The 13465-nt window shown below is 43.6% G+C and overlaps 1 protein-coding gene across 1 annotated transcript in view; it reads left to right on the plus strand.

The window, feature by feature from the left end:
• The first annotated feature begins 8744 nt into the window (after positions 1-8744).
• LOC144511897 (neuron navigator 1-like) overlaps positions 8745-13465 on the plus strand; it is a 520961-nt gene continuing 516240 nt past the window's right edge. The window contains exon 1 of the mRNA XM_078242330.1: positions 8745-9578. Coding sequence (XP_078098456.1) covers positions 8906-9578 — 673 coding nt within the window. The 5' untranslated portion in view covers positions 8745-8905. The remainder of the gene's footprint in view (positions 9579-13465) is intronic.

The raw sequence follows: 13465 nt of genomic DNA on the forward strand, positions 1-13465 counted from the left end.
TCTTATGCCCCCTAATTCTTGCCTAATCGCATCATAATTACCTCTCCCCCAATTATAGACCTTGCCCTGCTGTACGGCCCTATCCCTCTCCATTGTGGTCACTATCTCCAAAGTGCTCTCCCACAACCAAATCTAACACTTGGCCCGGTTCATTTCCCAGTACCAAATCCAATGTGGCCTCACCTCTTGTCGGCCTATCCACATATTGTGTCAGGAAACCCTCCTGCACACAATGCACAAAAATTACCCCATCCGAACTATTTGACCTACAAAGGTTCCAATCAATATTTGGAAAGTTAAAGTCCCCCATATATATTGTGAATAGCTGGGGTCCCAGCACCGATCCCTGTGGCAACCCACTAGCTACTGCCTGCCAATTTGAAAAGGACCCATTAATTTCTACTCTTTGTTTCCTCTCTGCGAACCAGTATTCTATCCCTCTCAATACACTTCCCCCAATCCTATGCGCTTTAATCTTGCATGATAATCTCTTATGCAGGACTTTGTCAAACGCTTTCTGAAAGTCCAGATATACCCCATCGACTGGCTGTCCTTTGTCAACTCTATTAGTTACATCTTCAAAGAATTCCAACAAATTTGTCAAACATGATTTCCCCTTCATAAATCCATGCTGACTCTGTCTGATTCTGCCTCCGCTTTCTAAATGCTCCGCTTTAAAGTCCTTGGTAATGGATACGAGAATTTTCCCCACTACTGATGTTAGGCTTACTGGTCAATAATTCCCTGTTTTCTCTCTATCTCCCTTTTTGAATATTAGAGTGACATTAGCTACCCTCCAATCTGCAGGAACTGTTCCAGAGTTTATAGAATCCTGGAAGATGACCATCAATGCATCCACTGTTCCTAGAGCCACTTCCTTAAGTACTCTGGGATGTAGATGATCAGGCCCTGGGATTTATCTGCCTTCAATCCCATCAATTTTCCCAGCACCATTTCTTTACTAATATTGATCTCCCCCAGTTCTTCCCTCTCACTAAACCTTACATTCTCCAACACTTTTGGCATCTAATTTGTGTCTTCTTTTGTGAAGACACAACCAAATGTATTCAGTTGCTCAACCATTTCTTTGTCCTCCGTTATACACTCCCCCATTTATGTCTGAAGGGGACCTACATTTGTCTTCACCAACCTCTTTCTCTTCACGTATCTATAGAAACTCTTTGTGTCAGTCTTTATGTTCCCTGCAAGCTTACTTTCGTACTGTATTTTCCCCTTCTCAATCAATCCCTTGGTCCTTCTTTGCTGAATTATAAACTGTTCTCAATCCTCAGACCTATTATTTTTCTTGGCAAATCTGTATTCTTTCTTTGATCGGATTCTATCTCTAATTTCCTTTGTAAGCCATGGATTGGCCCTCTTAGCCGAATTGCTTTTGTGCCAGACAGGAATAAACAGTTGCTGCAGTTCCCCCATGTATTCCTTGAATGTTTGTCATTGCCTATCCACTATCATCCCTTCAAGTAACTCTCCCCAGTCTATCAAGGCCAACTCATGCCTCATAACTTCATAGTTTCCTTTATTAAGATTCAGCACCCTAGTCTCCAAATCAACTACTTCACTCTCCATCTCGATAAATAAATTCTATCATGTTATGGTCGTTCATCCCCAAGGGGTCTCGCACAGCTAGATTGGCAATGAGAAGGTGGTGAAGAAGGCATATGGCATGCTTGCCTTTATAGGACGGGGCATAGAGTATAAAAGTTGGGGTCTGATGTTGCAGATGTATAGAACGTTGGTTCGGCCGCATTTGGAATACTGCGTCCAGTTCTGGTCGCCACACTACCAGAAGGACGTGGAGGCTTTGGAGAGAGTACAGAGGAGGTTTACCAGGATGTTGCCTGGTATGGAGGGGCTTGGTTATGAGGAGAGATTGGGGAAACTGGGGTTGTTCTCCTTGGAAAGACGGAGGATGAGGGGAGACTTAATAGAGGTGTATAAAATTATGAAAGGCATAGATAGGGTGAACGGTGGGAAGCTTTTCCCCGGGTCAGTGGTGACGTTCACGAGGGGTCATAGGTTCAAGGTGAAGGGGGGGAGGTTTAACACAGATATCAGAAGGACATATTTTACACAGAGGGTCGTGGGGGCCTGGAATGTGTTGCCGGGCAAGGAGGTGGAGGCGGACACACTGGGAACGTTTAAGACTTATCTAGACAGCTATATGAACGGAGTGGGAATGGAGGGATACAAAAGAGTGGTCTAGTTTGGACCAGGGAGCGGCGCAGGCTAATTGTTCTTTGTTTCTCGTTTCAAGGCTTCATTCTATGATCGTCTTGCTGGTGCCAGTACAGAGCGAGACTGCGGATAGTTGGGAACCTGTCTCGGGGGCAGGGAATTCAGATGGTGTTCGTAAAGCAGAAGTGGAAATGAATAGGGTTGGGAAGCATTTTCTGATCAGGGCCAGTGTGATCTCCTGGACTCGTTTCGATCGCCACAGGGGGTCGGAGAGAAATTTCCCAGATTTTCTTTTCCCCCATATTGGCCCTGGGGTTTTCACTCTGGGTTTTCGTCTCTCCCTGGAGATCACATGGTCTGGAATGGGGGGGTGGGGGTGAGTTAATAGGTTGTGATGAACAAAGCATCGTAGCTGTGAGGGACAGCTCGGTGGATAGGATATTAGGATGTAGATAGGCTGGAAAATTGGGCGGGGATCCTGGATTCAGGATTCAATCCTGGACCGGGGAGCGGCGCGGGCTTGGAGGGCCGAAGGGCCTGTTCCTGTGCTGTATTGTTCTTTGTTCTTTTTTGTTCTTTGATTCCCTTCTCATTACACAGTACCCAATCTAAGATGGCCTGCTCTCTAGTTGGTTCCTCCACATATTGGTCAAGAAAACCATCCTGTATACACTCCAGGAATTCCTCCTCTACGGCATTGTGGCTAATTTGATTTGCCCAATCTATGTGCAGATTAAAATCACCCATGATCACCGATATTCCCTTATCACATGCATCTCTAATTTCATGTTTAATGCCATTCCTAACATCACCGCTGCAGTTTGGGGGTCTATATCTGACACCCACTAATGTTTTTTGCCCCTTGGTATTTCTCAACTCTATCCATACAGACTCCACATTGTCAGAGCAAATATCCTTTTTCACTATTGTGTTAATTTCCTCTTTAACCAGCAATGCCACTCCACCACCTTTTCCTTTATGCTTGTCCTGCCTAAATACTGAATACCCTGGGACATTCAGTTCCCATCCCTGGTCACCCTGCAGCCATGTCTCCATAATCCCTATTATATCATACACATTTACATCTATCTGCGTGATTAGTTCATCCACTTTATTGCAAATACTCTGCGCACTAAGGCACAGAGTCTTTAAGCTTGTCTTTTTAACATTGTTTGTCTCGCTCCCAATATTTTTCTTTATAGCCTTGTTTGAATTTTGTCCTTGGTTTCTCTGCCTATCATTTTTCTTATTCCCTTTTCTACCTTTTTTTTCCTTTCTTCCTCCTTCTCTGACTCCTTACATAGGTTCGCATCCCTCTGGCATATTAGTTTAAATCCTCCCCTATCCCTCTAGCAAACAGTCCCCCGAGGATATCAGTCCCAGTCCTGCCCAGGTGTAACCCGTCCAATTTGTACAGGTCCTACCTCCCCTAGAACCGGTCCCAATGCCCCAGAAATCTGAAACCGTCCCCCTGACACCATCTCTTCAGCCACGTATTCACCCAATATAATCCTGTCATTTCTACTCGTGGCACCGGTATTAATCCTGAGATCACTACCTTTGAGGTCCAATTTCTTAACTTTCTTCCGAGCTCCCTGTATTCTGTATTCATTCCTCTTTTTTAACCTATGTCGTTTGTACTGATGTGTACCACCACCACCACTGGCTTTTCACCCTCCCCCTCCAGAATGTCCTGTACCCGCTCTGAGACATCCTTGACCCTAGCACCAGGGAGGCAACATGCCATCCTGGAGTCTTGTTTGTGACCACAGAAACACCTGTTTATTCCCCTTACAGTTGAGTTCCCTATAACTATTGCACTGGCACACTTCTTACCTCTCCCCTCTGCAGCAGAACCAACCGTGATGCAACTAGTTTGGCTGTTGCTGCTTTCCCCTGAGAGGTTATTCTCCTCAACAGTATCCAAAATGGTATATCTGTTTTGCAGGGGAATGGCCACAGGAAATTCTCTCTTTCTCTCTTGCTCCTGTTTAGTGGTCACCCATTCCATTCCTGCCTGCAGAGTCTGAGCCTACGGTGTGACCACCTCTCTATACATGCCATCCATGATACTCTCTGCCTCGCGAATGCTCACAGTGTCCCCAGCCACTGCTCCAGCTCTGAGCTGTAGCTGGAGACACTTCCTGCACGCATGCTGACCCGGGGGACTGGAACTGTCCCCAGCCTGCCACACGGAGCAAGAGGAACAAACCATGGCTTGGAGCTCTCCTGTCGTGTCTTACCTCCCATAGGCCACACTTTCAGTCTGATTAAAATCGAGGACCATTACCTGTCGTACTTGCTTTCATTCACACAGATGTTATTCAATGCAATAACTTGATTAATTTATCATAAAGCAGGTTCATACTGATATCCAGAACTGGCTTGCCCAAAGGAGGCAGAGAGTGGGTATAGATGGGTCTTTTTCTAAATGGAGGTCGGTCACCAGTGGTGTGCCCCAGGGATCTGTTCTGGGACCCTTGCTGTTTATCATTTTCAGAAATGACCTGGATGAGGAAGTGGAGGGATGGGTTGGTAAGTTTGCCGACGACACGAAGGTTGGTGGGGTTGTGGATAATCTGGAGGGATGTCAGAAGTTACAGAGGGACATAGATAGGATGCAAGACTGGGCGGAGAAGTGGCAGATGGACTTCAACCCAGATAAATGCGTAGTGGTCCATTTTGGCAGGTCAAATGGGATGAAGGAGTACAATATAAAGGGAAAGACTCTTAGTACTGTAGAGGATCAGAAGGACCTTGGGGTCTGGGTCCATAGGACTCTAAAATCGGCCCCGCAGGCGGAGGAGGTGGTTAAGAAGGCGTATGGTGTGCTGGCCTTTATCAGTCGAGAGATTGAGTTTAGGAGTCCGGGGATAATGATGCAGCTATATAAGACCCTCGTCAGACCCCACTTGGAGTACTGTGCTCAGTTCTGGTCGCCTCATTACAGGAAGGATGTGGAAATGATTGAAAGGGTGCAGAGGAGATTTACAAGGATGTTGCCTGGATTGAGTGCCATGCCTTATGAGGATAGGCTGAGGGAGCTCGGTCTTTTCTCCTTGGAGAGACGTAGGATGAGAGGAGGCCTAACAGAGGTATATAAGATGTTGAGAGGCATAGATCGGGTGGACTCTTGGAGGCTTTTTCCCAGGGTGGAAATGGCTGCTACGCGAGGACACAGGCTTAAGGTGCTGGGGGGGTAGGTACAGGGGAAATGTTAGGGGGAAGTTTTTCACACAGAGGGTGGTGGGCGAGTGGAATCGGCTGCCGTCAGTGGTGGTGGAGGCAAACTCAATAGGGTCTTTTAAGAGACTGCTGGATGGGTACATGGGACTTAATAGGATGGAGGGTTATAGGTAGGTCTAGAAGGTAGGGATATGTTCGGCACAACTTGTGGGGCCGAAGGGCCTGTTTGTGCTGTAGTTTTTCTATGTTTCTATATAAGATTTGATATTTAACTCTCGGGGATTGGCCAATCAAAAATAAAATATTTTGGATAGCTCCAAACTAGTTCCAAAATAGTTGCTGTTTTTATTTTTGGGCAGGTGACATCTGTTTTTCAACACATTTAGTTCCCTCTTCCAAATCATTAATATATAATGTGAACAGTTGGGGTCCTAGTGCAGATCCCTACGGTACCCCACTAGTCACTGACTGCCAATCGGAAAAATACCCATTTATGCCAACAATATGGTTCTGAATGGTTCCAGATTTGAGGGAATAACAGTTATGTGGACAGACTGGATAAATTAGGATTTTTCTCCTTCGTGCAATGAAGCTAAGAGGAGGTTTGAGAAAGGTGTTTAAGCTCACAAAGGGTTTAAAAAGGTAACCAGTGGCTGGAGGTTCTTGGGCACAGACTTAAGGCGATTGGCAAAGCAGCAAAGGCAACATGAAGAAAACTTGCTCTGCGTGATTAGTTATGATTTGGAATGCACTACTTGATGGGCTGGTGGTTACAGATTTGAGTGTAGTTTTCAAGAAAAAGTAGTTCGATGAATATTTGAAGGAGAATAATGACAGGGATATTATAGCACAAGTGTGGACATGATGACCAGGATTTAATGGAGTCAGTTGGAATGGGCATGATGTCCGGGGTAATTGGGCCGATGTACCTGCTTCCAATTCCCAGCATTGGGACCACTTTCCCGAATTTATTGGGTTGGGCACAAAACGGGAATTCTGCCTGTTTGTGGCGGGATGTCAATTAGGTTCAATAATGAGCCACTTAAAACCAATTATCCCAAACTCATTAGAATTTAATGGTAGCTCCAGGATTTGATGGGACACACACACAGCTCTCTCTACTCCTGAAGGCTGCCCTTCAGGCTGTTGGGCTTGCCAGCGGCCTTTCGGGCAGTTTTCTCATTCGTAGATATTCTATGCCCGACTGAAGGGGCAGATGGCGCTGAGGGTGACCTGAGGAAGAAATTGCTGAGATCCAGCACCCTGCTCTTGTATCTGAACCCCCTTCTCACTGACTGATGAGCCCACCCCTTATCCTCAAATTCGGATTATAAAATGCCTTCCTGGTGATGCCACAAACATCATGCCCACTGAACCTGCAGAAAATTGCTGCTGCAAAATACTTCCCCATCTCTCAGAGGCACCCCCGTTGGGTTCGCAACAGCTATGTTCACTCGCCTGACCTCAGGATTTTCAACACGGTTAGTATCTTCCATGGTGTGTAAGCTGATGCATCATTCCATCCGATAGCTACTATTGTGAGCTCTTAAGCATAGTTTGTTCGGTCCTATTAAGATATTTGCAGTCTTGGGCAGTTCAACAGTAATGCTTTATTAACTACTGGAAACTGTGGCCAGAATTCTCTGGCTGTTCACGCCAGCGGGATTCTCTGGTCCCACCAGTGACGCATCCCGGACATGGGTTTCCTGGCAGTACGGTGTGGGTTCAATGGGAATTCCCTTTGATGGCGGGACCAGAGGATTCTGCTGCCAGTGAATAGCAATTTGCCTCCCATCGCCGAGAATAACGCTGATGGGAGGCCAGAGAATTTTGTCCTGTGTACCTAGGTGCAGGAAAGGTCCAAGCTCAGAGATATCCCCATGCTTGCTTCCGCACACTGCTCTGTCCAACCCTACTTTTACCCTGAGGTAGGTGCCATGTTGTTCTTGCACATCACTATGTGAATGTTACTATACTCATATATTAACCCATTATGTGCCAGACCCTTATGCAACAATTGCCTCCCTTGTGCTTATGCCTTCCCAAGAAGTTCAAGAAGCTGAGGATGACCTGGGGAAGAAATTGTATTTTTAATTCCACATTAGCAAACATCTGGATATTTTTAGTAATGTTTCACGGCTCTCTATTTGAGCTGTCGTGTTGCACGTAGGTGATTTTAAAAGTGCAGTAGCTACTGATTGAATGGCATGAACCTGCCGTGACCTCTCCTCTAAATATGTGAATTATTTTTGTCCCATGTTGCTGAAACACTCTGATTAAAATGAACTCCAGATTTGTTCTGTACACTATTGCTTTGCATATGTAATTTTGCCATTACAGCGATCTAAATGGAGCTGATTTATTTGTGGTTTGACACAGAACATGAGTGAATGAATGCAAATTAAAGTTGAGAGCTGGGAAAATTGATTTAAATGTGTTGTGAGAGGGACTGTGCCATTTCCTGTTGGAAGCTAGGAATTATGGTGTTTTGCTCCCTTGTTCCAGATATGTGCCTTTTGTTTTCTCCACTTGCTCCCTAATTACTGAGTCATTGGTGATCTGTTATCCTTTATGTGTGTTACCTTCTGAGACAATAAAATGGATACACCTCTATGTGCGATGAGGCAAGATGTTTACCAGACTTATTTTTCTTGAACATACATGTCTGTGAGATTCCATGCCTTTGGAAGCAAATAAATCTGATATGTACATTTCAGAGAATATGCTGCTGACCTTATACTTTTTAGGATATATGTTAGGAATTATTTAAAGGCATCCATTCACCCTTTCACAGTTACAGTATGGTATCTTCCATCCTCACATGCACTTTGTGAAATTATTCATGATACGGCACTATCAATGCAGGTTTTATACAGCAGCAGAGTGCATTGTGATCAGCCAAAATTAAAATGACAGCACTTGGTATTTTTTAATTTTTTTACGCTCTGGTTCTAATTTTTATCGAGATGTCTGCTGCCATAGCAGCAAGGAACAGCCACTGCAGTGGAGGAAGCTGGGATACACTGGGGATGTGGGTTGAATACAGAGGGCTGAGTCCAGCCCACACTGTAGCTCTCACGCTCCCAGTATTTCCTGCCTTGCTAATTGAGCTGAGTTAAAAAGCCGGGCTGGAAGCTGTTGCCAGAGCAGCTATTTAAACTGGTGGCTGTTCCCAGTCTGTGAGAAATGTTCTGGTGAGGATAAACTGAAGAAGCACGTTAGCTGCTCCCTGATTTCCCCCTTTTGCTGGGAATGATGGAATAGCCTTTTCTTTCCCAGCACAGAGCATCTTGGAAGCAGGGGAGGGCGTTTGCTGATGACATTCTTCTAGTGATCAATCTGCCAGCAGGAACTGATCATCTGATGCTGCAACAAGCAGGCTTGTGTGGAAGGGAGCTGTACAACACTGGAGCTGCTGTTTGAGAGAGGGATATCTGGATTGAATATCCTGGGCTGAAGAGCAAGACCTCTCCTTTTTATCCTACCGTTCACCATTGCAGGCGAATGATCACTGGCCAGCAAGATGCTTGGTGCAAATGTCAAATGTTGTGAAACTGATATCTGTGATGAGAACCAGGAAGATGTGAAGGTTTACAAGCGGCAGCCAGATGGGAAAGGGGTGCAGCATGGAAAGAAGGGGAAAGCTCCGACAATGCACAGAGCCACCGAGCTGAAGGTGTTTAAAGGTGGAACTAATCTCAGGAAGCAGAAATCACTCACTAATCTTTCCTTCCTGACTGATGCAGAGAAAAAGATGCAGCTGTATGAGCCCAAGTGGTGCGACGATATGTCCAAGCCAGCTCAAACGCTGGGGAAGGGAGGGTTGAAGTCTAAAGATGCGCCCATGTCTAAAACGCTCTCGAAATCGGAGCACTCGCTATTTCAGTGCAAATTGGCACCGAGTGTGAATAAGCCTCTGGCAGCACCCTCCGCGATCCGCGGGATACCAAGCAGAATCCCTAGGGGACCCTGGGCTGAAGTCAAGCCACTGAATAAACCGACTGAAGCCAGCACGGGCGATGGGAGCAAGTCAGACGATGAGATTTTGTCCAGCAAGGCTAAGAATATTAAAAAGCAAAGCCCGGCAACCAGCAAGAGCCAGCAGCCGGAGGAAAAGGCTTACTTAAAGGTGGATCCCGAGCTGGTTGTCACAGTGCTAGGTGACCTAGAGCAGCTCCTGTTCAGTCAAATGCTTGGTGAGTTTCCCACTTGTGCCAAATACATGGCCATCAAATCCCAACTCACTGAGTTCCTACACACTGATATATTTGTTTTACAATTTCCAGCACAGTTTTTTACTGCATCAGCATTTCAAATGCGACTGGTCATTAGAAATCATTTAAAGAAGGATATCTATAATTAGACCATTGTTGTATTAATAGCATTCCTCCACTCAGTTACAATTGTCACCTTAAATTACTGATGCACTGCAGTGATGCTATGGTGGGCAGGTTCCTGCATTTGCTGCCTCATACCGCGTTTTAATTGTGCCCTGGTTATGTACCACCTGCAAGTTATGAATTGATTGATGCTTTAAAATGGTTTTCTCCTATGGAGGGAATTTTGTAATTTTCCTTTACAAAACAGTCGGTATCAACTGCTTAATTGGTGGGAAGAGAGGCTATCTAAAACTCAAAATAAAATCTATTTGTAGCTACAAATGTGCTCTGCCAAATCTGTTAGCTTCAACAGTTTGAGCTAATTGGTTGATATTCTCTGATAAAAAACCCTCATTTCAATAATTGAATTATTTCAAAAGTAATTTTTGACTTGGTTACATTCTTGGTAGGAGTTGATCGAATAGATTTCTCCTGGACAATGAGCTTAAAAAAAATCAATGCTTATTTTTCTTTAAGATTACAATTTATTCTTTTGCCTAATCTGTATTTTAACAATTGCACTTGAAAGTTGGATTTTAACACATCCTTATTAGAGCATGCCTGTGCATCGCTTTACATAGACCATATTACATACACAGTTTCAAAAAGAGCAGTCCATGTTACTGAATTCATCACTTTTTTCTACTTAAAAATAGAATTCTCAATTTTCAAGATATTTATTTTACCCCACTTCATTAATTTATCATGTGCAGCAACCAGGAACTTAATTATCTGAGCTAGAAAACTGATAATATCATTAAACTCATTTTTTATACATCATGGACATAATTTGGATAAATGCAGCAATTTTTAAATGTTGCTTTAATACAGAAATGGTTCCGTAGTCCTTAGAAGTCAGAAGTAACACATTATTGGGTGGTTTTGATTCTGTTGTATTCCCTAATTGATATTGAATAAATTTTACACAATAATGGTTATCATATTCTGCAGATGCACTATTCATTCACATTCCAAACATTGGTAGACTCTGAAAAGATCATATTTTGATGATAGGTATGTAAAATTAAAATAGATTTCTATGTAAGAAGCAAAAATGTCTTATTTTATAAATAATATTTTACTTTTATCTTTTACAAATTATAAGATCTTTTGATAGATGACCAGGATGTGGGTGTGTATATCTGCACACTTCAGCAGATTGAGGTCCGAATCACTCACTGAATAAACACTTTAAAGTTATTTGTAGTTCTATCTCTCGATATTGCTTACGTGTGAAATATATTCATTTCATTTCATCCTTTTAGTGAATCTGGAGAGATAAAATAGGGACATGCTTATGTGACAGCTAAGATTGGCTGGTTAGTGCAGATTTAGTATCCCGGCAAATGGTTTTAAGGATTTGAATTTAATGCATTTACTGTAATTTCCATTTTGGCTGTATTATCTTAATTGTCATGCGCACAGCTGAAATATGCACCTCCCATTGTAAGGTTCATAACCCTTTGTGGGACTGATGGTGTAGAATTGCAGCATTACCACTGCATTTAAATGACTGCAGTATTTTCTGTGTCTGTACTAAACTGTGAGCATTAGGATGATATATTATATTCAGTTTGCACATTGTATAAACTAAACTGCTTCAGATTCCAAATAGTTACATTTGTTCAACCCTCGAGCCACTTAACAGTTATCTGTTTGATAGGGATTTCACAATTCAAATATAAATGATCATGTCAAAAAGAGAGCTTAAAGCAGATTAGTGAGAAAAGATAGAATTGAGAAGGGAGACAAAGTTTCTGATTCATAAACATTCACACAGCCTTACAACTGTGAAGCTCATGAATGATAGAATACTTGGACTATCTTTTCATTTATGGCAATTGGACGCCAATCCACAAAAGTAGCTTAGTACTTTCTATACAAAACCTGACAAGAGCCTGTTTTGATCATGACACTGCCTACAGTGCTTATGGCCTAAAAATAGATATATTAGAATGCAATACTCTAATGCAATAAATCTAATTTCACGCTCTTGTGAAAATGCAATGTGCTCCTGTGTGTCTCATTAGGGAAGCCGTCGGTTTGGCTAGATTTGTCGATCTGAGTTGAGCAGCGTCCTTGGCTTTGGTGTCCCAGGGGCTAGGGAGGAGAAAGAAAATGTCAATGTAGAGTGGAGAGATTGGTTTGATCACGATGTCACATGGGCGCTTGATTTAACCTGTGCTATCGATGGTAACCACTGATCAGAGGCCAGGTAATCCTGCACAGAGTGGTGGGATTATCAAATGGAATGCTCTATTATCCCTTTGGCCACATGTTGACAGCATCCTGGTAGCAAACTGTTTACCTCAGTTGTGGTGCTGAGAGTCATGGAGGGGAATTTGACAGGAGAAAACGGGGTAAGTTCTTTTTAAAAGTAAATGGAGTGTCTTCTAGTGATGTACAGTTAAACTGGAGTAAATTACTTTTTTAAAAACTGCCAATGCAATGCATTTATATTTTTGGTTACAACATAGCCCAAGTATGTAAATTGCATAATAATATGGCTTTATGGAGAAGAAAAGGTAATTACAGTGCAAACATGCTCGTAGCCCATTTCTTACTTCCTCTCCCTTCCCCTTTTTCAAGTTATTTAAATGTATAAAGTCCTCTTTGTATCTTAATTTTCTTCCCTTTGTACTCTCTATGGCATCCAGTCTGGACTCCAGCAGAGTGAATGAATGGATAATCCAGTGCTTCTTCACGGCTTTTATCAATCCAATTCCACTTCAGAACGTTGGCGCAAAGTGGCTTGAGATGTTATGTTCACATTTTTTTCTCACCTCTTCTAACCTTGGTATCTCATGCAGGCAGTGCATTGTGCATGATGGTTCTCTGTGCATTTGGAACAAAGAACAAAGAACAATACAGCACAGGAACAGGCCCTTCGGCCCTCCAAGCCCGCGCCGCTCCCTGGTCCAAACTAGACCATTCTTTTGTATCCCTCCATTCCCACTCCGTTCATTAAAACTTATCTAGATAAGTCTTAAATGTTCCCAGTGTGTCCGCCTCCACCACCTTGCCCGGCAGCGCATTCTAGGCCCCCACCACCCTCTGTGTAAAATACGTCCTTCTGATATCCGTGTTAAACCTCCTCCCCTCACCTTGAACCTATGACCCCTCGTGAACGTCACCACCGACCTGGGAAAAAGCTTCCCACCGTTCACCCTATCTAGGTTGAAAGAGTGCAGAGAAGGTTCACAAGGATGTTGCCGGGACTTGAGAAGCTGAGTTACAGAGAGAGATTGAATAGGTTGGGACTTTATTCCCTGGAGCGTAGAAGATTGAGGGGAGATTTGATAGAGGTGTATAAGATTTTGATGGGTATAGATAGAGTGAATGCAAGCAGGCTTTTTCCGCTGAGGCTAGGGGAGAAAAAAACCAGAGGGCATGGGTTAAGGGTGAAAGGAGAAAAGTTTAAAGGGAATATTAGGGGGAGCTTCTTCACGCAGAGAGTGGTGGGAGTGTGGAATGAGCTGCCGGATAAAGTGGTAAATGCTTTTAACATTTAAGAAAAACTTGGACGGGTTCATGGATGAGAGGGGTGTGGAGGGATATGGTCCAAGTGCAGGTCAGTGGGACTAGGCAAATAATGGTTCAGCACAGACAAGAAGGGCCAAAAGGCCTGTTTCTGAGCTGTAATTTTCTATGGTTCTATGCCTTTCATAATTTTATACACCTCTATTAGGTCACCCCTCATCCTC

This window comes from Mustelus asterias, chromosome 25, assembly GCF_964213995.1.
Source record: "Mustelus asterias chromosome 25, sMusAst1.hap1.1, whole genome shotgun sequence".
NCBI lineage: Eukaryota > Metazoa > Chordata > Chondrichthyes > Carcharhiniformes > Triakidae > Mustelus > Mustelus asterias.